The sequence below is a fragment of the Lathamus discolor genome, chromosome 2, assembly GCF_037157495.1.
Source record: "Lathamus discolor isolate bLatDis1 chromosome 2, bLatDis1.hap1, whole genome shotgun sequence".
NCBI lineage: Eukaryota > Metazoa > Chordata > Aves > Psittaciformes > Psittacidae > Lathamus > Lathamus discolor.
This window is the reverse complement of record NC_088885.1, coordinates 121,232,049-121,257,302: the sequence shown is the minus strand read 5'-3', so window position 1 is coordinate 121,257,302 and position 25,254 is coordinate 121,232,049. Positions and strand designations below refer to the sequence as shown.

The 25,254-nt window shown below is 41.0% G+C and overlaps 1 protein-coding gene across 9 annotated transcripts in view; it reads right to left on the bottom strand.

The window, feature by feature from the left end:
• The window catches only part of FAM110B (family with sequence similarity 110 member B), a 112,879-nt gene that overhangs the window by 15,195 nt on the left and 72,430 nt on the right, over positions 1-25,254 (bottom strand). For all 9 annotated transcript variants that reach the window (XM_065668320.1, XM_065668318.1, XM_065668319.1 and 6 more), the window contains one exon: positions 1,123-1,188. Coding sequence is in view for 1 of the 9 variants with exons in the window: in XM_065668324.1 (XP_065524396.1) it covers positions 1,123-1,188 (66 nt within the window). In the remaining 8 variants the exon portion in view is untranslated. The remainder of the gene's footprint in view (positions 1-1,122; positions 1,189-25,254) is intronic.

The following is a 25,254-nucleotide window of genomic DNA, read 5'->3' as shown; positions in this document are numbered from 1 at the left end:
TAATGTTCCTGATGTCAGTCCTTGGCACAGCTAAGACAGTTTTGCTGCTTTTAATTTCATACTGCAATGTATCTGGAATTTCAAGTTCTCAATTTCCTCAGCTGACAGAAATGGCTTCCGAAACGATCTCTACATTCTGGGAACAGATTTTTACCCTGAAATTAGCCATGTGTACTCTCAGACTTAACATTTTTGTCTTGAACTAAAACAGCAGTGATAACTGTTAATTTAAGACCTCACACAATGCAAATTATGTTCTGCAGCCAAATATGGTGATTGGAAACAGATGAACATGAAACACCTTTTACTGAGCAGAATTAAAGCTAAGTATTAGTGAAGCATGTTGCTGATTTGATAATACACGTCAGATATTGATCATTCATTTTCTTTCTTACAAGTCTTTCAAGAATTGTATAATCACTAGTATGAAGTGCCACATGTACAGCTCCTGTCCCCTCCTGTTCTCTTGGGTTTCCGCTGGTTTCCTTGTATTCACCAACAATGAAGTTACTTGATATATAACATTTTTTCCATTATTCCCCAAACTGGATTTCCCCCTTTTGTTTAGGAGCTTTAAAGATGAATAGAAGATTTTAAACTTTAATGTTCATCTCCTGCTCAGACCTTGAAATCAGGCTCAGAGTATTGTGGAAGGGTTCTGAGATGTTTAAGCTTTCTTCTGCGTTTAAACATATTAGTAATAACCAGGGCAATAACAGAAAGCTCTGGAGGACTAAGGCTAGAAATGCTTGCTTGCACTGAAGGTCTCCATTACAAAAAGCTAACGCAATCCTGAATGGAGAGACTGTAACCAAAGAATAGGTTGGGAATAAAGGATGGGAAAAAACCTGGAACTACTGGACTATTTCCAAAATGGATTCTGCCACGTGGACACATAGATCATTGCATGATAGAGGCCAGCAAAATCAAGCCTCAATCTTTCTTAAACAGTACTGAAGAATGTATTTACAACTAATGAATCTGCCACCCAATCTATTAAGAAAGGTCAAGGAAGAGAAATTCACTACCAGGATAGCAGAAAAGGACGTGATAAAGTTCTTCTGGAATTGCTCTCCTTTACCAAACCCCAGGAAAAATGTACATTTTAATTCAAAAAGGTACCTGTAAAAGCACAATGCCAAACTCCTGTCCACGCTCTCATGAGGGGATGTAATGCTCCAGGGGATTCTGAAAAAAAGAGGAAAACAAAATATGAAAAAAGCTATTAAAAACCCACCCAACAGAGCTGTAATGCAGCAGGTGCCTACATGTCGATGCTGCTGTGATGCTGGAGGTCAAGGAAAGCACACACGAAGGCTAGTCCATGCCATGAAAAGGGAGGAAAAGAAACACAAGGCAGCCACAAGAGCAACCAGAACTATTTCACATGAAAGATGAGATAAGTGACGAAATCAACATGGCTGTGCACTGGAAAAGCTATGAGCTGTGTAATAATAACAACTAATTAAAAAGTCATTTGGGAAGCCCCAGAACACAAGCTCACATATGCTGCAGTATCTGAGGTGCGAGACGAGATGCAGCCATGGTGTGGATCAATGTATAACTGCAAACAGGGCCAAACTACAACATGAATTTTTTAATTCACTGCTGAAGGACAACACAAGATCACATTTTAAGTTCTTATTGCAGACAAACAATCCCTTTTGCTCTGGTTTTAGCTATGTCCAGATGAAGAAGAGCTTATAATGTAAAAAACAATCCCAGCACTATTTCCACGATGTAGCTTTAGCAGGGTGTGGAATTTGCTTCAGCTATTTTGCAAGTAACTGAAGGAAAATACCAGCATGTAAATGTTAGTGTTATTTCAGGGCAGTGCTAGTTGATTTTGACATGAAAACATGGAATCTGCAGTGATGAACTGTTTTTAAGTGACCTCTCATATTCAGAGTTAAGGTCAAAGAGCAAAAAGTTTGTGTGCTTAAGGACCCCCCCCCACCTCCCTGCTGGGAACTAGAGAGAGCTGACAGGGTATTTTACAAACTAACAACTCTGCCAAAAATTACTACAGAATTTTAATGCCTTGTAGGAATTAGTTATTTTTTTCAACACCTGTTTGAAGTCATTATTCATGGAAGAATCAGAATGGTTCAACTGCTGGCACAAAACTACTAAAAAACTATTAATTTTGCTTTCTTTTTCTATTAGCCTCTTCCCCTTTTCTAAAGCACTTACACAATGCTTTCTTAAACTATGGCAGTAGTGCATTTACAAAACACTAGTCCTGTCTAACCAATCAATACATCTTTAATTTCATATGGAATATCTTCTCCTTTTTCTCTCCAAAATTATTAGGTACTTTCTTGGTATTCAAACCAGTTATTAATACTGATGCAGATAAAAAATCCAAACATTCCTATTTTGTGGCACCTGCTAAAAATAGTTGTAAAAATCTTCAAAATACAATAGGCTGACAAGAGCACCTAATTTAAAAATTTTGAGATTTTATTCCTGCAATAAAGTATCTGTATACACAATAGTGAAGGTAAAAATAAAACAGTGTATTCATTTGGGAGGAAAACAGCTCTGCTCCAGGACACAGCCTTTCTCCACACATTTTTATGTGCAGGAAGGCACTGATGCAGGAAGGGAAGCAGCAGTTTTCCTAACCCTGCTATGATACTGAGACACTTAGCAAGAACGAAGACTCACCAGCACAATGTCTTTGAAGAGAGCTCCAAAACACAGACATCATGTAAGGGCACATACCGAAAAGTTTCCTTCTTCCTGTATCAACATGTATATACTCTTATCTTTTTTTTTACTGATACAAGTAGATACACATAAAACCTCACGTATATATGGCTTACAATCTCACATATATATGGCTTATTCCAAAACTAGCAATTCAAATGGACTTAAAACTGTTCATAAGGTAGTAGCTAGCTAGAAACAAAAATAAAGCCCTTCAAAACTTTGGCAAGACTAGGAATTTTCTATAATTTCCTCAAGATTTATAACACTTATTTCAGATTGTTATTTCAAAGAGCAAAAAGGATCAACACAATTATGATGTGACTGTCAGTGTGAACTATACAATGGAATATGTTCTTGTTTAGTGAACACCAGTGAAAACTATTTTAAAAGATGTATAGCCTACTGCATCTTCTAAGTGCTAGAAAGAAATCATAGTAATAAAACTGCAAGTATTAGTACTGGAGTAGCTCTCATACAACGGGTTGCCATAATGCTCTGGTTCCACAATAAACATACCGCTCCAGTTCTCATGGGTTTCTCGACAGGGAATGCATTAAACTGTGGAATCAGTAGGAAGGGACAAACAACATAGGCTTCGCTGCGCTTGGATGTGGACCCAGGACCCAGCAATGAGTAAGGGAAGATACACAAACAAAACCCGAATGGATAAACATTCTGTGGAGCTTTTAAGCACATGGCTAGTTTCAGTGTTCATAGAATCATAAAATAGTTAGGGTTGGAAAGGACCTCAAGATCATCTAGTTCCAACCCCCCTGCCATGGACAGGGACATCTCACACTCAACCATCCCACCCAAGGCTTCATCCAACCTGGCCTTGAACACTGCCAGGGATGGAGCACTCACAACCTCCCTGGGCAACCCATTCCAGTGTCTCACCACCCTAACAGGAAAGAATTTCCTCCTTATATCCAATCTAAACTTCCCCTGGTTAAGTTTTAACCCGTTACCCCTTGTCCTGTCACTACAGTCCCTGACGAAGAGTCCCTCCCCAGCATCCCTATAGGCCCCCTTCAGGTACTGGAAGGCTGCTCTGAGGTCTCCACACAGCCTTCTCTTCTCCAGGCTGAACAGCCCCAACTTCCTCAGCCTGTCTTCATACGGGAGGTGCTCCAGTCCCCTGATCATCCTCGTGGCCCTCCTCTGGACTTGTTCCAGCAGTTCCATGTCCTTTTTATGTTGAGGACACCAGAACTGCACACAATACTCCAGGTGAGGTCTCACAAGAGCAGAGTAGAGGGGCAGGATCACCTCCTTCACCCTGCTGGTCACGCTCCTTTTGCTGCAGCCCAGGATACGGTTGGCTTTCTGGGCTGCGAGCGCACACTGAAGCCGGCCCACGTTCATTTTCTCATCAACCAGCACCCCCAAGTCCTTCTCTGCAGGGCCGCTCTGAATCTCTTCTTTGCCCAATCTGCAGCCGTGCCTGGGATTTCTCCAACCCAGGTGTAGGACCTTGCACTTGTCGTGGTTGAACTTCATAAGGTTGGCATCAGCCCACCTCACAAGCGTGTCAAGGTCCCTCTGGATGGCATCCCTTCCCTCCAGTGTATCAACCGGACCACACAGCTTGGTGCCACTGGCAAACTTGCTGAGGGCACACTCAATCCCACTGTCCATGTCAGCGATGAAGATGTTAAACAAGACCGGTCCCAACACCAATCCCTGAGGGACACCACTCGTTACCGGTCTCCAGTCGGACATTGAGCCACCACCAGTAATCCCATTTAGTGTCTGCAAAAGGAGCATGCAGTAACAAAACTGAATGGATAAGGCTGATAGAGTAATATGGAGTCAGACTGAGTACTAGGTTAATTTCTTCAGCCTGACAGCACAATAATCTCCAGTCTATACACCTCATACATAGATGGGGACCAACCATGAAGCACTACCACAGACAACCACCTATGTGAGCTTGGGTGCCTCCACTAACAGGAAAGCAAATGCTCAGGCAGGCAGCACTGGAGTTTGCAGGTGCAAGATGAACAGCCCAAGGCAGAACCACGCATTCATTGCACTGTTTGAAGCGGATAAACCATTCTGGTTACAAATCTCTAGTGGCACTTTATTAGTCCCTTCAGTGCAGTGAAGTGCACCTCAATGCAGTGTCCTTCAGTGACATATTTCAGACAAACTTCAGCATCAACACAATAACCTTAACAGAAGTAAGAGAGAGCAGTACACTACAGTTAGCTTTGTAATTCTTTCTTGGATTGATTTCTGAGCTTGGAGGTCCAGGATTTCACTTCCCTTGCAGATGAAAATACAGCTAGGCATGTTGCCATACAGTTTTACATTGGACTCACAGTAGAGTCTGAAAGCATTTGCAAGCATGTATGATTATTGAGAGCTCACTGCTTCCTCCTCGTGATGCACAGACCTGCTCTCTACAGGCAGGGTACAGCAGGGAAGCTCCACTAGCATGCCTGCCACAGCATACATTGTCAGCTGTGCATGGTTACCATGCCATTTATTTCTTATTGCCACTCTTTCCCAGGTATTTTCTAACCCCTTTAAATAACAAGGCCAGTGCTAGCAGATTCGTATCACTTCAACAGGAAAGACTGGTCTCCACAAAGCTTTCTTCCAGGAACAATAAGTGGTCCCACAGTACTTTTCTTTAAAATCAGTACTAGATATGCTGATATAGTGCCAAAGACATGGTAGCCGAGATCTATGCAAAAAGTTCATCAGTCACTGGCTTTTACTAAATAGGTGCATGGGATATAGCTGAATTCTGGCCTCATCATGAATCATTAAAGCAAGTGTCCTTATCTTTCCAATTCTCTTAAATAAAAAAACAGAGGGAAAAAAAAAAAAGAGAGAAAAAAAAGGAAATACTTTAGAACATCTCGGATCTAAACCAGCACAACAAAAGCTGATGTCAGACTTCTTGAAACCACAAAAATCCATGAAACTGAGCCATGTACACAAGCGAGTTTTACCTTCTGAGCTTCAGCCAGAAGATTTAACCTCCTTTGTTTTAAGGGCAGAAAAGCTCCCAAACCAAGATAAGATAAACTCTGGACTAGATTCAGATTGTTGGAAATATTAATTTCTTCTACATTTTCAAAATCAACTAATTATATGGGTGTGAATGATCACATTTTCCTCTGAACAGACGTTTCTCTATAGCTTTTTTTCTCTATAAAATCCCACAGCCTCATTCAAATTTGTCTCCAAGAGATCCTTCTGGAATGCCCAGAAAAACACTCCACAACGGCTGGGCAGCTGGCATACCTCAATTACTTGTTATCCTAATTTCAACAGTCTCTCTCATCTGCTGATGTAATCAAGGTCAAGTGAAAAACTTAACAGCCACTATGAGGAGATCTGGGGATCTTAACATTAAATTTGTAGCTAAATAAATTCTAAACATTTCTACCATTTTCAGATAACTTCTGTTTTTAACCATTTGGTCAGCTGGGTGCTGACAGGACAGAAGCTCTCCTTCAGTCCGTAGTGCGGGACATTCTAGTAACATGCCACATTTAGAAGGTTCATTAAGTAATACATATCTTCCTAACAGAGTTGAAACCATTAGGATTAAAAGTCACTGAAATTCAAGAGTAACATACAAAAATAGATTTCCTTCTCTTTCTGGTTAGCATCTTTACTTCTTCCTGTGGGTATCTCTAAAGGTACCTGATCCTCTGAGGTCACGTACAGTTCCAATCAGTGGGACCATAAAACTGCTTTGCCCCACCAGTTGTCCCTTTAGTTGGCTGCTGGTCAGTTCAGCATCCTTACAATAAAAAGCACTACGCTATGAGAAAAAAATACTGTGGGGCCCAGAATGCTGACTCTTGTGACTGACATTGCATATTCAAAACTTCAGAATCTCAAGGGAAGGAATGACCAGCATATCTGTCACACAAGCAAGATCCCAGTGAGGATTTTAAATTGGAAAAAGATACAAGTCTAGCATCTGGATTTCTTATTTAAGATACATCTGAAGAATGAAAGAGACATATGGCCCTGGATACTATCAGCAGAAGGACATAACAAATTCCCAAAGGCCCTGCCAAGAACATACTTCTTCAGCATCTCCTAACTGAAGTGCATGATGAGCCTCCATGCCTGCGGTGAGCACACAGGCACTGTGGCGAGGATTCAGGGAGTGTACCTGATTCTTCCCAGCAACTTTTACTTGCTGAAAACCAGGGAGATTGCTTCCTGAGCTTTTCCTCAGATACCCTCCATCTGAGAATCGCCAAAGCTTATCTCTGTTTAGTCTCAAGAGATCTGAATCTTAATGAAGAATAATTAAAACAAAGCCTGTTTGATGATGGAAATCGAAAAAAAATACAACTGGAATGAAATTATTCTAAGACAAGTTTCAAGAGGGCAACATCATGCCAACTCAAAGCATCTTGCAGTCTGCTCTCCTTAAGAAACACTAAAATATTTATACCTAAATATACTTTCCATGGCTGTTCTGCTTTTTGCCTTCATCCAGATTCAGTGAAGCCTTGACCCTGAACATTAAAACCACAGAAATACCGCAACAAGAAAAGTGAAAACCGCACATGCAACTTTATTTGAACTACCTGGATGACAACAAATCTTAATTAGGATACCACATGCTAACACGTGCAGCCACACAGACAGGAATGCTGTGTGCCCAAGGTGGATAGCCTTTAAATGAACAGAGAGGGAGCTCAAAGCTGCAGCCCATGCTCGGCTGAGGAGCACACAATGCATGTAATACAGCAGGTTGTTGGAACCACAAACTGTATGATGTATAACAATTACTGACAACATATTTCCTGTGACTGAAAAAAAAACCTGGAAATTGTGTTAAACACTTCCCAAACATCTTTCTTTGTAAAAATATTAATCTCACTGCTTTTTTGGAAAAAAAAATAAAATAAAATAAAAAAATGACCATAATGGAGGGAAACAAAAAAAAAAAAAAAAAACTCAAACAGCTCAAGACAGTTACTAAGCCACAAATGCTAAATGGAAATTTTTAAGAGAATGAAACTCAAGTAATCACTGAACTTTGCCTGCATGAATCATGAAGAAACTCTTCTGGCTTGATACTGCCACCAAGAAGTGACTTGAAGGTTTGATGCTTTATGTGAAACACATCTGGATGTGCCACATTCTTTTATCACTCAAAAAGTGTATCTGGTATTTTCCCCTATGGAACCCTCCATTTGTCCACTTGCATAGCTGTGTCCTTGTTCTATTTATCTATTTATTTTAAAGGGTCTTGCAATAATTATGATCAACAAAAAATTGCAGGTAACCTCGCTTTTTTAATGATGAACAGATGCCCCAAATATTTAGTTGAATTCAGTTTTGCCTAATCTACCACAAAATAAAACCAGATTCTGAAATGAACCGCTGTAGTTGGAGCAGTCTAACCAGAACACATCAGTTTTTTTTACGTATTACCTATCCCAACAGTTACCATATATGATATAGAAATAAGAACATTTTTATAAATAGCTACATTTTGTATATATTTTTTTGCAAATATGAACTCAGGTACTGAAAGAGGCCCATATTTTTTATGGAAATGGTTAATTATGCCTAAATATAAAGCCTTTGTGCATACTTTCAGGAGGTACTTAGCATCCACAAGTCAAACTGTGATCATGACGAAATAGGTGCTTGGTATCTCTGGAGACCAAAGATAGCAATTCAAACTGATATGTACAAAGTTAAAGGCTATCTTTTGAAATATTAGACCTCATGCATGTTTGCTAAATGAAGAAGGCACCATAAAGGACATAAGGAATATAGTCCATTTCTCCTAATATCCCTGGCCCGTCACCCTTGGCAGAAGATTATATACATCTGTTGCTAACACCTCTTGGTGAAGAGGAGGAGATGAAAATAGGACTCAGCTACATATGTGCTTCTAGTACCAAAAGGGGATTCTTGCTTCCTCTCTGAAAAAAAAAAAAAAAAAAAAAAAAAAAAAAAAGAAAAGCGCACTTTGATTTTTATGCAGTCACCTAATTAAATTTTACTGTGCATAATAAGTTTTCTGATGCCCAGCTGTTTTAAGTTCAGTCAAAAATCAAAAGAATATACACTCATAAATGTCCCTTTCACTAAAAGAAACCAAACATTAATACCAGGTTTGCTGTATGTAAAGAAAATCCCCTGCTTTACTTCAGTTGTTTCCTCAGTTCAACCAAGGAGAAGAGATCATGCACATAACTCCTAACTAGGTCTTTAACTTTACCTTTCCAATGTTTTACTTATGAACCTTGCAAAGGGATGCACATTATGTCAAGTTCCAAAAGGAGCGTCATGCTATGAGCAACAGCTTTTCAAGAATGGATCAATATTGTGTTGTTTTTTCTATATTTTAGGGAAAGACAGATACAATTTCTTCAATCAGTGAGAAATAACAACATAAAATCAAGCTGTCAATCTCTTCACATACTATGTCTTTTAATCTGTAGCTAAATAGTTCATTGATGGATCTAATGGATTATTCCAGAGGAATGCTCAAAAATACCCATAAGAAGAAAACGTGTCTGAAGTCTAAATTAGCCACACAGAATTCATACATACTTTAGGCAACATTTAATGGTCAGCACATCAAAAAAATTTAAAAACCAACTGCTTCATATTATATACTCTGAAAACCATAATGCTTTTAGAATATATACACAGAGTAACAGAATGTGAATTTTCAGTTGGGAGATAATGGATATCTTTAAAAATTACAATAGCATTTATTGGGTGCCTTAGCTCTAAGCTCATTAACCTGGATATTTACAATATGCTTGACCCTGTGTCTTAGGACCTATACAAATGGATGCCTTCTTTCAGGCCAGTACTTGTAACAGGTGATTCACTAAGACTGGGAAATCCTATCATGAATTTTTCTTTTTTTCTCTCCTGGCTAGAAAATGTTGTATATCTATACCACATTCACCAGTGCTGACAAAGAGAAGGGGCTTCACAGAGGTTAAAAGCAGACTGGGCACTGAGCCAGTCTCCAACTGTGCTTTGCCCTCTCTAAACTGTGTTTGGATTTGCTGCAAGAGTATACAGTATCTGTATAAAGGCTCTTGAAATACCAGGGGCAACCTAATCTGGGATGCAGCACAGAAAAAAGAGAGTTCCTCCTGTAGACATGCTGCCTGAAGTGGCGCTGGCTGCCCAGACCTATGTTGACCCATCAGAGCCAATTATGCAGCTGGAACATAGGAGAGGATGAGAACACTGTGTTTGTTGCTCAGCCCTGAAATGAAGGCTACAAGGGGACCTACCACTGCCTGCAACGGCCTGATGGGAGAGGACACAGACTGCCCTCAAAGGTGTGCAGGGCAGGGGAAGCACCGGCGGCTCTCTACAGGGGAAAACGTCTTTTTATTGTCAGGGAGGTGAACACTGGAACACAGGAGCCGAGAGGATCTGCTGGACCTTCAGCCCTGGAGATACTCAAAACTGTGCATGGCCCTGAGCAACCTGATCCAATGGGACCTAATTTGGGCAGCAGGATGGACCAGGTAATCTTTTGAGGCTTCTTCCAAACCTACACGATTCTTTGATCTCATCTTGCTACATCTGTTTCAGTGGTACCAAAAAGTGGTGTCTCTTTGCCTCATCTTCTCCCCAGCAACAAGTGATCCAGACATGGGAGACACATGATAGATATTACAATGTACATATTAAAATTCATCACCATATATATCAATTCCTTTCTATTGCCTTTTTTTTTTTTCATTCTTGAAAGACTGATACTTGCTTCTCAGTACACATTGGGCATTTCCTCTGCTCTTCTAATTTTGCACCTCTCAGTGATTCAGCTGTCAACAGCACACAAAACAGGATGACTTGAGGAAATCGAGAAAACTTGAGGATACAGAACAAGGACTATCTAGAGGGGGAAAAGGGCATGATCTCTCCTTTTTAGCAGTGGGCACCTGTAACATTCAGCAAGGCAGTCAATTAACAGGTAGTGCTGTGCAGGACTTCTTTGCGTACAGCATTTTGGAATCAGTTCAGGAAAGGACTGGGAAGGAGAAGAATCTGCTGATGCTGGTGTTTAACTGTCAGTGGAGGCTAAACAGGGGGATGATGGGCTGTGGCATTCTGTGCAAGTCTGGCTTTCGCACTGTAACACTGAATATGCTATGGGAGACCCAAATACCCTGCACTGGTGACAGATACGCAGGAATACACAGCGACAGACAGGATATAGTGGGGCAGAACTAAGTGGCGGGTATAACACATAACTGCTATTTAGAAACTCTAATCAAAGGGGATTTTCTGATCCCAGAACACACGTACGAAGCAGGGAGATCACTGAATGTCCCAGGTAAAGTTCTGTGGTACATATCACACAGACTGAACAATCTGATAATAAACGATGTGATCTGCTCCTTGCAGCTTATGGAAGATCATGGTTAGGCAGAACCGTGTGAGGATTTTATCAAAAGAAAATAGAAGATATACAAACAATCTTGAGTCAGTCTGGCTCTCCCCAGTGCTTCTGTGGACAGTACAGGCAAGAACATACAAATATTTGTAGTGACAGAACTCAGAAGCAGTATTCCCAGCAGACACAGAGATCACCAAACTCATTTTTTCCCTTCAGTGAAAATAAATAATTGCATTATTAGAAACTGGCAGAGAACAAACAAACTAAAGCAACTCAGCAAACCCACACAGAGACTAGCTAATTAAATAAACTCCCATTTTTCACAGCAAGGATGCCTGGAATCTCAAGACTGTAAAACATGCTCTTCCCCCATTTAATTTTCCTTAAATCAGCTCTTTTTCTTCAGAATCCCAATCAAATGCAAATTACATTTTAAAAACACCCATCTTAATAGACGGGCACAACTCCATAACAAAGCTACTGAAATCAAACCACAACCCTCTGGTACTCTGCGACATGGCTCATAGGAAACACTGCTGGGAGAAGGGAGCCGTTAAAGAAGTGAGTCCTGCTCCATGGCTGTGCATCTTAAAGATGCTCAGTGCAAGATCTCAGGGTCCGGATTCACAGCTATCTTATCTGCTAATTACTGATGCATAGGAACCCTGCAATGGTCATATCAACATGATCATCAATGAACCTCCAAATGGCTTTATGATGCAGATGTTGTCCACATTGTATGCAAGCCATAGTACTACAAATGCAGTCTAAGGTTGGTGAGGTTTCAAACCACTGTCTCTGCTCTGCCAACAATCTCTGTTTCAGTTCATTTTCTCATCACATTGTCTATGCTCTCATTATCCAATGTGATTATCACAATAACATACTGGGAACACACAGAAAAGGAGTACTTGCAAGTGTGGAAATGTTTTACTTTTAATATTTCCTACAAAAGAATAAATGTATATGGCTCCCACCACTGCACCTTTGTTTGCAGGTTCCAAGCATTCTTACCAACTCTTTTGACAAGGAAATTATTATTATGAGTTTACATGATTAGAAGTGATGATAAAGATTAATAACACAATCACTACTTTCATACTGAGAATTTATCAGCATTTATAAGCAATACCTCAGTTACAAAACCAGCACAGCTACCTTCTGCTAGTCACTACAGCCATACTGCTTTCATCCTACAATCCCTCCACCAAAGCTCATGCTAAAGTAAAAGCATGACTAAGGTAAAATGCTTTCCTTCTGAACTGCTGCTTTGTAAGATATGGGAATGCTCCCATAGCATCCACAACATATTGTGTGCAAAGCTCATATACTGAGTTCTCCTCCAGCAAACTGCATACCTGGTGGAGCCAAGCACCAGAGCAGCAATAGGGGAGGGGCGGCCACCAGAAGCAGGGTGTGCTTTCCCAGACATTCCGGCTGTGGATGGCTCACCTGCTAGCTAAAAGCAGCCTAGGGTAGGATTGCCCTGGAAGGTGCTGTGTTTCAACAGCTCTCAGCATGCACACTGGAGCGCTTGCTTTGCAAAGGCTGCTCCTAGAAAGCAGAGCAGAGAGAGGCAGCGCAACCCAGCCCAGCTGAAGTGGTGGGTGCTGTTTGTGCTGCAGGTCAGCTCCCCTTCCCCTGCTTGACAATGGCAAATCTCTTCGTCACTTCGCAGTTCTGGGAACAGAATATCGTCTCGTGAAATTACAATGCTGTTTTAATGCTACCATTATTCGCATTGTCTTCAAACAATAAAATGTTCTGTCGCAGTCGCTGTGGGATAACAGTAGTGAATACACACTGAGTCACCCCACACTAACTTAAATAGCACAACTGTGTGAACACATGTTCTTTAGTTAAATCCACACACATATTCAAAAGTAAAAATAAGCAGATCTCCAAGGAAGAATTCACTTTCTACACAACGCAAAAGCAACCCTCACTGCTGTGCTTCTACAACCTCAAAAACATGTGGCAGAGAGCTTAATATGACTACTCCTATTTTCTGATCTGGTAGTAGGTAAGTACACAAAGCCATCCTCAAAGGGTTATGTCATTAAAAATGTATATGCATAAACCTGGCTTTATTTGGTGACCTCCACTACACAAGAAGAGATGGTACCTGCAAGCAGGCACTCAGCATCACGATGTTGATGTAGGGGTTTCAGTTCCCCTCCTCCCACTTCAAATCCAAACAGCACCTCTCAAGAAGAGAAATAACTCAGATGCTTTCTCACTATACGTAATAACATACCCTCCAGCTACTTTCAATCCTGTTCAGAGTGGGAGATATCCAGAAGATTTCATGTTAGAGCACAGGGAAGATCTACCACCCAGACATTCACTCTTATCACAGGACTTGCTGTGCTGCCAATTCACCATGCACTGCTGATACCAACGGACATTAAAAACAAAGCAAATAACTGCTCTGTGTTCAAACTTGTCCATGTTTATACCCCTTAACTACACCGCCACTAGGAATAGGAACGGCACTTCGAAATGAAACTACAAGAGGCACGGAGGGTTAAAATGAGTACACATTTTTGTATCACACCTGTGAAACCATCCTCCACTATCTTCCTCACACCGAAGCTGCACAGCTGCCTGGAGGCACATTATTTTACACTTCCTAAAACAAAACCTCTTACATCTAATGCTTCTAACAGCCAACCAGCTATTGCCATAATTACAGGATTTCGCTGTCATGCATGCTCACAATATTGGACACTTGAACAACTGTCCTGCCTGATACGGAATGATTCCAGTACAACACGGATTCTATACACGTAATTTGAGGGCAATAGAGTAGTCATACCACCAAACTTAAGATACCTTAATTCCCTTCTTCTATGAGAAGCCCTGGTGTACCTACCTGGAGCTCCTGTCCTCCTTGGGGAAAAATTCCCTTCCTTCCAGTAATTCCTCATGGCAAGAACTAGGTAAACAAGTTGCCAAGCAGTTTTAAGCCCAAGTTAGGCAACTTGAGCAAAAAATACAGCATGCAAAATTGTTCAAGTACAGATCCAGCTATAGTAAAAATTACCACCCCCCCTGCATTTCCCCCCCTATTTGAATCACTATACAAGTTTCTGCAATTGCTTACATGGAACAGCAATGGACAAACAGACAGTTCATTCTGAGGCCGCACAGCAGCCAGCCAGGAGGAGCTGGCAGTTGGCCACCTCGCCAGGGATCAAGGTGACAGGGCACGCTATGCTTAGGAATTGCTCCTATCCTACACTAATTTCCCCTTCTCCTGGCAGGTCTCTTGTGCACCTGTGTTACCTCCACTGGCCCAAATGAGCACTGCACAGCACCCAGCATCCAGCATCCCTCCCAGCAGCCAAGTTACATACAAACTCATACCAACATTGAGTTATTGTCCAAAATGTACATGCCATAGGTTTCATGACTGCTAGGGCTCCCTCAGGTCTGCACAGTGTGGTTTATGTGGTGAGCAGAGACAACACCTTCCCCAAATTCTCTCTTCTTCACCCAACAGCAACCAAATGCCATGGAACACACCCTGTGCATGGAAATAGCCAGGAACAAAAATGTCAATATTCAGAAACCACAACCCACTAAAGAAGGATATAGCATGCTACCGTCACCAACCCCTGACCCACTCGAAGATTATTATGCCTCATGAAGGAAACTAATGCAACTTCAGCCCAGAGAAGAGAAGGCTCTAGGAAGACCTTGTAACAGTCTTCCAATACTTAAAGGGGCCTACAAGAAGGCTGGAGAGGGATGTTTTACAAGAGCATGTAGGGGAAATGTCTTTAAGCTGACAGCAGGTAGATCTAGATTAGCCATTAGGAAGAAATTCTTCTCTGTGAGCATGGGGAGACACTGGCACAGGTTGCCCAGAGAAGCTGTGGATGCCCCATCCCTGGCAGTGATGCTTTAAGCAACCTGGTCCAGTGGAAGGTGTTCCTGCCCGTGGCAGGGGTGTTGGAAGTAGATGAGCATTAAGGTCCCTTCCAACCCAAACTGTGCTTCAACCCTAGAGAAACACGGGAAGGAGAATGGTGGAGAGAAGTTGTAGGTCCCTTCTGCAGGGTCCCTCCTCTCCTGATGTTTATCACTCTTAAAACTATTTCCTTCCAAAGAGGTGGCCACTGAAAGCCCTGTTGGCAGGTCACAGGTGGACTGGCTGTCACCCTTGCATGCGATGTCCCACTCTTTTCAGATCAGATAACAGAGACAGAAACAACAACTCTAGCAATGAACAACCCCAGCATGAAGTGAAAGGATTAAAGTTTCCAAGGTGGTTGTTACAGCTGGCCTTCAAAGCCTTGCATCAAGATCACTTAAAATGGTGAATCAAGCTCACTAATAGCTAACTTGCATTACTCATCGCTGCTTATGTGCAATCAAGACATATTCTCTTAATCAAAGTTACTAACATCACATTCTCATTTTATGCTGCCAAGCTAGTGAATCCTTCAAACAATACTGTACAAAAACTACATAAAACTGCAAAACGTCACGTTGGACCATTTCCTCTCCTGCTTAACCTCAGACCTTTCAAACAAGGAGGTACATGCAGAGCAGAGCAGCAGCCTTCCAGAAAAGGTAGCTTTCTGGGCCTTATAGCTTATCCCTTGTAGCTCATATTGTGTTCTAAGCATGCGAAAATGTTATCACTTATAATTAGTTTCATGCTCAATATTTATGCCATTCTCGCCAGTGCCAAAAGCTCAAGTTGATACTTCAAACTTTACCGTGCAGATTGGAGTCTCCTATTTATGGGCTGTTTCTCTTTCTTCCCCTTTACCTACACCCCCCTCCCCCCCCCTCCAGACATGAGGGTAAGCTTTAGAGTTCTATTCCAAAATTCAAGAACATTGAAATTTTGGTGAAAAAACATCTAAGATGACAAAGTGCTTGAGCATTAAAATATATTGAAACATCAAACTTTATTTCACACATTCAATCCTAGAGTGATTTTTAGTAGCCCACAGAACATTAAAGCATTGTAAAGTCAGATTTACAACAGAACTTCAAACAGCCCCATCTATAACCTATGAAGTGCTGTTATAACACAAACTTTAAGTGTCAAACTTCAGTGAATTATGAAACTCAGCACTTCCCCTCTTTCTTAGCCATAATCTTATATGGAAAGCAGTTATCAGAAAAAGTGCTCGCCCTTGGGCTGTAAAGATTTTATTGTTTTATTTATTTATTTTACAGCTGTTACTAAATTAAAAGTGACAAACCATGTACTAAATCAATGATTTTGTGAATGTTTTTTGAAGCTTGTATATCATTATGAGCGCTGGACCAAACTACGTGGATAAAAGCAAGAAAGGTAAGATAAAACAGGAATGAGCACATTAAAAAAATTATGTATGGTTTATATTTTAAAAGGTATCATAAGCAAAGCAGAACAAAAATCTGTCAAAACCACAAATTTGGGCAGCAATGATAAGAACCTTTAATAAAACTTAAAATGAACAACTGCGTATGTTTCTTTAATTCTTTCTTCATAGTTCCTCTTACATTTCTCTGTATTTGCTCCAGCAAAAACATATAGTATTCTGGGTTGTGGGAGCATGGTCTTTGGATAAACCTGTTCATTTTCTTCCCAGTAGATCAAAGTAAAATTTAACAAGTATAATTTTAGAGCAATTTTCCAAGTGCATAAAGGTGAACAACTACTGGTATTTCTGAAGAAATTCATGTCAGTAAATGCACAAGACCTAAATACGTATGTGTGTTTCTCTTTCAGCATAAAGAAGCACAGCTTGAGGAAAAAAACCAAACCAAACCACAAAACTGTTAAATACATCAATATTTGCTTCATTTTCACAGTCAAGGCACTAGATTTCATTAATGTAGCAGACTCCACTTTTTTCCATGTGATGCTATACATGCATTGGAGGATAAATACACATACCAGGCTGCTAGTGAAAATTTCTGTTAAAGCTCATTATCTTTTTCTTATATTATCTTACTAATCCTTATAAAACATCTTTTTTTTTTTTTTTTTTTTTGTCCTTATTTTACTTCGATTCGTTTATCTTCATTCATCATCAGTAGCTCTGGTAGAAAATGAGTAACTGAAATGTCAAATGTTGCTATTTATGTCAATATTGCATAATAAAACTTAAAACTTGGAAAGCAAAATAAAGCCTTTTCTTCTTTGTATTATATACATATGTGTGTGTATGTATGTTTATAGTACTTATTTATATATATTTACCCTGAACTCCAAAAAAATCACTGCTTTCCTCCCCAGCATACTTTCTAATTCCTGCAGAGGAGGATGAAATTCCTAAGTAAAATGTCATTGTTTATAACATGAAATATTTTATAAAGAGTAAACAGAATTTACCTCATGGCAGGGGGAGATAAGAGTAAGTGACAAATGTCAGAAATACTGCCAGAGAGCAAACCCATTCATTAAAGAAGTTACCTGGTTCATAGAGTCACAGAATGGTTTGGGTTGGAAGGGACCTTAAAGATCACCCAGTTCCAAGCCCCTTGCTATGGGCAGGGACACCTTCCACTAGACCAGGTTGCTCAAAGCCTGGTCCAACCCAACCTTGAAGACTGCCAGGGATGGGGCAGCCACAGCTCCTTTGGGCAACAACTGCAAATATAGTTTGCAGACTAAAATGCAAAGAATAAAGAGACCAGAGGATCAGCATCCCCACAGATTTTGAGAGAGCAGAACAAAACACTTCTAGACTGAAACCACAGGATATCAAATCTGGCCATCAAATTTTGAGAGACTTTTCAATTATTGTTGTGATGAAAATCAGATCTAATTTATCCTCCCCACCCCCACCCCCCCTCAAAAAAAAAAAAAAGAAAAAAAAAGAAAAAAAGAAAAAAACAACCCTTTCTCTTTTAAGACCTTTTCTGGACCAGCTCCAGGGGAAGGGAGAAGCGCAGATGAGCTAAAACAAGTAACCCAACTTATTAAACCCACTGCAAGGTTGGATGCATATGGAAATTAGATCTATTCCCAAGCAGATAGACTAGATATGTCAGTATGTTTCTGCCATCTCTGATATAAAAATAGGTGTCAGCAAAACCCAGTATAAACTCTTGCAAGCCCCTGCAGGAATGCTGCTGTTTTCCTCCGGACTGTTCAACCAGCACAACCACCCAGAAACTTCTCTTAATCAAGGAAAACAAAGGGAGGGGGGAATCCACCCCAAACCCTTGCTTCTGCTGGGCTCAAACCCCCTAACAAAATAAGGGAAACAGTTCTTATTATTGGTTAGATGGACCTTGCAAAAAATACTCCTGGGTCATCACCACAGACACAGGGCCTGTCTCTTATCCAAGAGGGAATGACAGGATCCCTTCCTGGGGTACTGGTGCCATCACTGGCAGTCAGAAAAGAAGAAATCAGGAGCATTTTGTGGCCTGGAAGTAAACCAAAACATACCTGCTTTTAACAGCAAAAGCAAGACGAGGTGTGCTTCTACAGGCTTCATCTTACTATTCCTCAGGAAAATCTCGCTGGCTTCTTCTGTAAGAAGTCGTCATGACTGGAATGTGTGGAGGCTGTTACCAAGTGCTCCTAAAGCTTGCACTCCTGCATCTCAGAGGTGTGTGCCCATGCTCACAGACACGAAAAAGACTGGCAAATTGTAGCAGCCATGACCCGGAGGAAGTGCTGAGCACAGTCGGCTACCCACTGAATCAATTTATGCAGGCTGCAAAGATGCTCTCCAGCATCATGCAGGCAACAGTAAAAGAAACAATAAAAAATGAGCTTTTGTAAAAACAAAGTGAAAAAAGAGAAAGAAATAAAAAATAAATAGAAAAGTTTTGCCTTTAGGCAGCTCTTAGTTTCTCCTCTCACCCAAAAAAAGCTAATGTGTTGCTTTTCTAGCTCCTTATTATTGTCCATATACGTAAATATGGCAATTACATGACTGTTCTAGAAAATGAATGAATTGAAACACCAAATCACACTCCAGTGTACAACCAAAATGCACAGTCTTGTGCTTTGGTCCAGCTTCTCAAGTACAACTTCTCTCCTTCTGTATTTCCTTCTCTCACTTTCTCTATTTCCCTCCATTTTGTTGTAGATTTCCTAACTCCAAATTTTAGTAGATTAAACTGGCGGAAATCTTGCTCCTCACTAAAAGCACTTCTTGGTCTGCAATTGCAGCAGACAGACAGGCTGCAGCCTGAGGATGCAGGATCAGCCACGGAGCACGAAGCATTTAAATTTAGGTCACCCATGCTGCTCCAATCCCAGGGAACAGCGACAGCGTGGTTTTCCACACTTGGCTGCTTTCCTGCTGACCTGCATCTCGAATGAGATGACAGTCCCAACGCAATTTAAAGAACAAAGTCAGCAAATGAGATATTTACTGATAAATACGGCAGGAAAGGGCCGAAGTGATAGGGAAGAAGAATTAACTTTCCCAAAGTTTGCCCTTGGAGGCTGAAGGCGCAAACACTAAAACTGCATGAATGTGCATCCTTTGGCCATATTTGCTGCCTGCATGACCAGTACACAAAGAGGGGACCGATGGCAGGCAGAAACCGTCATCATGTGAGGAAAAGTGGAGCTGAGCCAGCAGCACACATGATAGAGGAGTTCTCTCTGTTGGGGGCTGCTCAGCACTGACAAACACTGGGGGGTGCAGCTAGTGCTGAGGCTGGACCTCGCTAAAGATACATACAGAACCTTGGGCGCTGAGGCTGTCAAACTGGCAGCCTACCCACCTTTCTGCAAATGAGTCGACCCAGCCATCTTTGAGAGGGTAAAGCTCCTTGAGGAAGTAACAGCTTGCTGCTGGAAGGTGAGAATGTAGCTAGGTTCCGTGCTGGTGGAAGGTGAAAGGGGGAAAGCCTCGACTCTCCTCCCTTGGGGCTTTGCTATTCTCTGAAGGTCTGGAGTGGGACCTCCTGAGCACCCAGTCTCCATAGCAGCTGAAGCCATTCCAGAGCAACATGGCAGGGCAAGCTCCGATGGCTCCTCAGCACCCACATGTACACAAACTACTTTCCAGCTGCTAGGCTCAACCATGTGTTCTTTTTATCCCACAGTTCTTAAATAAAAGAAGTAGAATTATACACTTAATGCACCAATGTAAGTAGCATGGTTTTACATCAGAATGGTTCCTACACAACTGCAGTGTTCACCTAGATATATCTTAGATATATAGATATCTTAGCTCAACCCATAATTAGCATAATTAGCATAATTAGCATAGATATCTTAGCTCAACCCATAATTCTTACGTACTGGTTCAAAGCTGCTTGGCTCCCCTGTAGGCATTCCTAAGCACAGGCAGTGCAGGCAATCCAAGGGAAGATGTCTTCTCACAATTTTTGCCCACTGGTTATAGGCTTGGCCAAAGACTAGCAGAGGTAGCACTGGAGAAGCTACATCTACTGAGTATTCACTAGCAACTAAAGCAGACAAGCTTGTCACTGGGCATTGCAAATGGTATACAAATGAGAGAAACAATTTGGATGTTTCACAGTATGAGGAGAAAATTTGTCTTAAGGAGTTGTGAATAAATCCACAGATCAGTAGATGTTTTACTCAGAGGATGAAGCAGTAGTGTGGCCAGCTGGACTAGGGAAGTGACTGCCCCCCTGTGCTTGGCACTGCTGAGGCCATACCTTGAATACTGCGTTCATTTCCGGGCCCCTCACTACAGGATAGACATTTTGCTGCTGGAGCTTGTCCAGAGAAGGGCAATGAAGCTGGTGAGGGGTCTAGAGGGTCTCCCTAAGAGGGGCAGCTGAAGGAACTGTGGTTGTTTAGTCTGGAGAAGAGAAAACTCACAGGGGACCATACTGCTCTCTACAACTACATGAAAGGAGGTTGTAGCAAGGTGGGGGTTGGTCTCTTCTCCCAGGTAATAACTGATGGGAGAAAAGGAAACAGCCTCATTGCACCAGGGGCGGTTTAGACTGGATATTAAGGAAAGTATCTTCACCAAAAGGATTGTCAAGGATTGGAAAAGGCTGCCCAGGGTTGTGGTGAGTCCCCATCCTTTAAAGACATTTGGATGTGGTGTGTAGTTATACAGTTTAGTGATGGACTCGGCAGTGTTAAGTTAATGGCTGGACTGGATGATCTTAAAGACCCTTTCCAACCTATTCGATTCCATGATTTTCAATTTTAGAATAAAGAGTAAGGAGATAATCCAAATGATCTATCAGGATTGATTCAATTTGGGAAGGGGGAAAAACCCCCACTTTATTAAATGGCTATAGGTTACATGAAAAAGCAGAGAATGAAATTCTAAATAGAAGAAAACCCGTCTCTGTATTATGACAACAGAAACCAGATCTGTCATAATAAGTAGAATTCATTTTGTCTAATTTAGTTAATAGGTTTTTAGAGAAACAGCAAAGTTCGTTTATGGGGTACAATTTATTTCTCTGATGAAAGATGTGCAGGAGAGTCAGAGACAGGCAGTCTTATTATAACTTTCACATCTGTAGAAGTCTAATAGGCAATTGCGAATCACAGATGTTAGGAAAAAGAGGTGATCCCTTCTCCAGTCCATTACTCTGCCAACTGAAGATTATTCTCCACCATCTCTTAGCTAATAGCTTGTTAGATCTAGTACTAGAGATGACAAGTGCTAGAGCCTTTTCCCAGATTCTGAGCAGACCATCCCCTGGATTTATGCATCTACAAAATTAGTATTAAAATAAGTTTTGATTATACTTTTTCTGTCAATCCCTGATTCTTATCACATCAGCCATGATACAAATTTCTTTTGTACTTCAAGTTTATTTTGCCTTCAATATTATTTCTTGCATTTGTGCTTTTCTTCCCTAAAATCCTTCAAATAGTGTTGACCTCTTCCAAGGGATATAGCATATGCCAGTGACTGCCTATTCAAGGTGTCCAAACAAGACCAACACAGAGTTGGCTGCAATGCCAACCAACATTATTAGGAATCCTCCACTAAGTTCTGTGGGGTCAGGATCGGACCTTCAGAGCTGCTACTCCCCTGTAGCGCGTGCTCAGTTGGGCATCTTTATACAGCCAATGCCTGTAAGGGTATCTCACAACGTATTTCAGACTACTGCTAGTATTATTCCCTTTTGTTTTAAATGGCATTACCCTTTTTGCAGTCTCTCCATAACATGCAACAGTTTTATCTGGGATTACCTTTTGTAAAGTTAATTACCATTTTGCATTTTGTTTTATGTTCCTGACCTCTTTTGAGCTTTGATTCTTTTGAACTTTAAATATTTGTCCAGACTTGTATTCTCAGCTCTTCCTAATTTGAATGTGGTTCATACTGCATTTGAATCCCCTTCATATAATCAGTTTACAAAGGCTGAAACTAAAGTATTTTTGAGACATGAAGCAGGACAAAGCTTTTGAAGAAACATGCGACAGTTAAATCCTGCTTTATCACACTAGCCATCAGATTACTTTTGCTGATGCAATTTTGACTTCAAGTCCTAAAATATGGGCATAAATGGAATATAACCCATTTTGAAGAAAAATCTCCCACAACCCAGAATTAAAGTTATATAAGCTTGGGATGACTTCTTTAATAAAGCAATAGGAAGCAGCAAACTGAAGAGAAAAACATCAGTAACAGACTCATGGATCAGAGATTGTATTGCCATATTGGAGAAAAATAGACACTTCAAGAGATGCACAGTTACTGGGAATACTAAACACCACAGCTGCTTAAAAAGTAAGGAATAGTAGGAAATAATTCTGTATAAAGTTACAGTTAGGTTACCTTTAGCACATGAGGATTTTTATTTGCTAGTCCAAGACCAAGAGATACAGCAAGCAGGAACCCGGGGGAGAGAAAAAAAACAATCTGCACTGAAGACTTGAGTTTGGAAATGAAAGACGGTTTCCAATAATTTTTCTGTAGTAGACAATGATATAAGACAAAGGTGATGTAGGCACCATATGGTATGTTAATTCCAGTCACAACAACAGCTCTGTTCTCTGTCTATTCCTTTGCTAGACTGTGAGAAAACATGCAACTGACACCAACAGCAAAAAACTGCCTCATCAGGTCTGGCAAATACTGATGCGTAGGTAAAGTAAAAATGGGGACACTGGGAACAACAACTGTGAATGAGTTGCTCTGCAAGCCATCTCTTTCCTGGCAAGGAGCATCACTGGGTGGATAAATTACACAATAACTTCTTCAGGATTGAGGGAAGCTAGGATAAACCAGATGCAAATACATTCTGGAACGAGCGGGATGCATGTTGCTTTTCCAGAAAAACATACACCAAAAATTTATCCAAATAACATGCTTGGAGAAGGTGCCTGGGTCTCTCCTCTATAAATCCAACCAGTCTGTTCTGCACTAGCACATAAAACCAAACCTTTAGTGCCCAACAGGACAATGGCGCAGGGGCTGTGGGTAAGAGCACCCCACCTTTGTGGGATGAGTGATTTGGGTGAGGCACCCAAATCTTCCTTCCAGCTGAAGGGATGGAGAGACGCAAGGTCGAGCTACATGTACCAGCAGTTCACAAACTGGCCCACAAACAGCCTGTATCAGGAGGCTTGTGAGTGGACATTTGGATTTGGGGCATGGAAAGAAACAAAGTCTCTGCGTTCACATTCTGCACTGCAGCAATTCAGCGGGTGGTTGCTTCTACTCAAGGCAGACCTCTGCTTTGCCTTTAGGCATTATTCCTCTTAACTGGCAGGCAGGCAAATACTACACTTAAAGAAAAAATAAAATAGAACAGACAAACGACAAAACACAAAAACAAAAGAAAAAACAACACTCCGCTCCCCAAAACCCCCTGCTATAGGTACTCGCTCTCAGAATAACCCTAATGCCATTTCAAGCTTAGAAAACCTTGCGATACTTGTCGTCTAGCAAGCACAAATGAGAAAAGCCTCTCAAACATCCAAAACCTACATTTAGTAGCAAAGGGAGATGGAATTAGGGAAAAAAAACAGGCTGCTCAGGTAACACACAAGTTCGTCAACTAAATCACTGTTGTCAGAATACATTTTAGATAGGTAAATCCAGATAGGCCTACAATTTCTTTTTTACCTCTAGATAATTCCCAAATGCCATTACTGCTGTTACCAAGTTATAAAGAGTGAAACGTGAAAAAATGAAATTGTTTTGCTAGGTCACGTAATTCCCACTCTAAAGATCTATTTATTTCGCAGGTGGAAGGGAGCAGAGGGCAGCTGGAACACAGTTGGAATGGCTCAGCAACACGTGATCCCCCAACCTTAAAAATCTGCATGTTAATTATTTTATTTAATGTAAGTATCGGCATCTGACACAGCACTGGCTACTCCTTATAAATTCACACCTACACAGCATTAACAGTTATGGGAAAGCTGGAAATCCTGGCCAAACACAGCATCTTATTGTTTTGGTTTGGGGTTTTCCCTTCGACCTGCATAGAAGCATTGCACACATTGCCTCAGTGTTCAGATGACAAGATACAGCAGCCTTCAGACATGAGGTGCAGTCACTCTCCTTCAGAGTCAACACTCTCCAAGCCTGCTATGGTAGATGAAATGTCTCCAAGCTCTAGGTAGTACAGAGACATGTGATATGACTGCTTCAGCTGCATTCTTCTTGACAGTTTAACAGTAATCCTCATGACCCGAGGAGCTGGAAATGCCCTTTTTTCTTTTTTTTTTCCCCTTTAATAAAAGCTCAGAATCTAGAAGAGCCTAGATTTTGGCTAAACTGGTGTTGCAATCTGATCCTAGCTGTTGATTTCCACATCTGTCAATTTAGTACCACTTAGAAGGTAAGACTGAAACCTACCTTTGCTGCAGAAAAAGGTCTTAAGAAATTATCATCAAACAAGAAGTTTACCAAGTCATTACAAAGCAGATTTGGTTAAACATACTTCTGCAAAGGACTGTTACTGTTACTGTCCAGTCAACTCTGGTTTAACTGTATTTCTTGATATTCAAATCTTTCTGTCATTCTTTTCTGGCAAAAGTCTTCTTTAGTTAGACTAACCTAACAAATACTTCTTATTGCCTATGCTAAAATTGGCTTTACTTAACATAACTGAATTAGGCGAAGAAGTGACAAACCCAGTTGTACACACATAGATATCGATATGCAACAGAAAAGCATGGGGTATTTTCTACTCCGATTGAAGAATTGTTGCCAAAAATTGCCTGTGATGAGATCTGGTAAAAAGGCCGTAACTTACCAGGACCCCAGGCATACACATCCCTT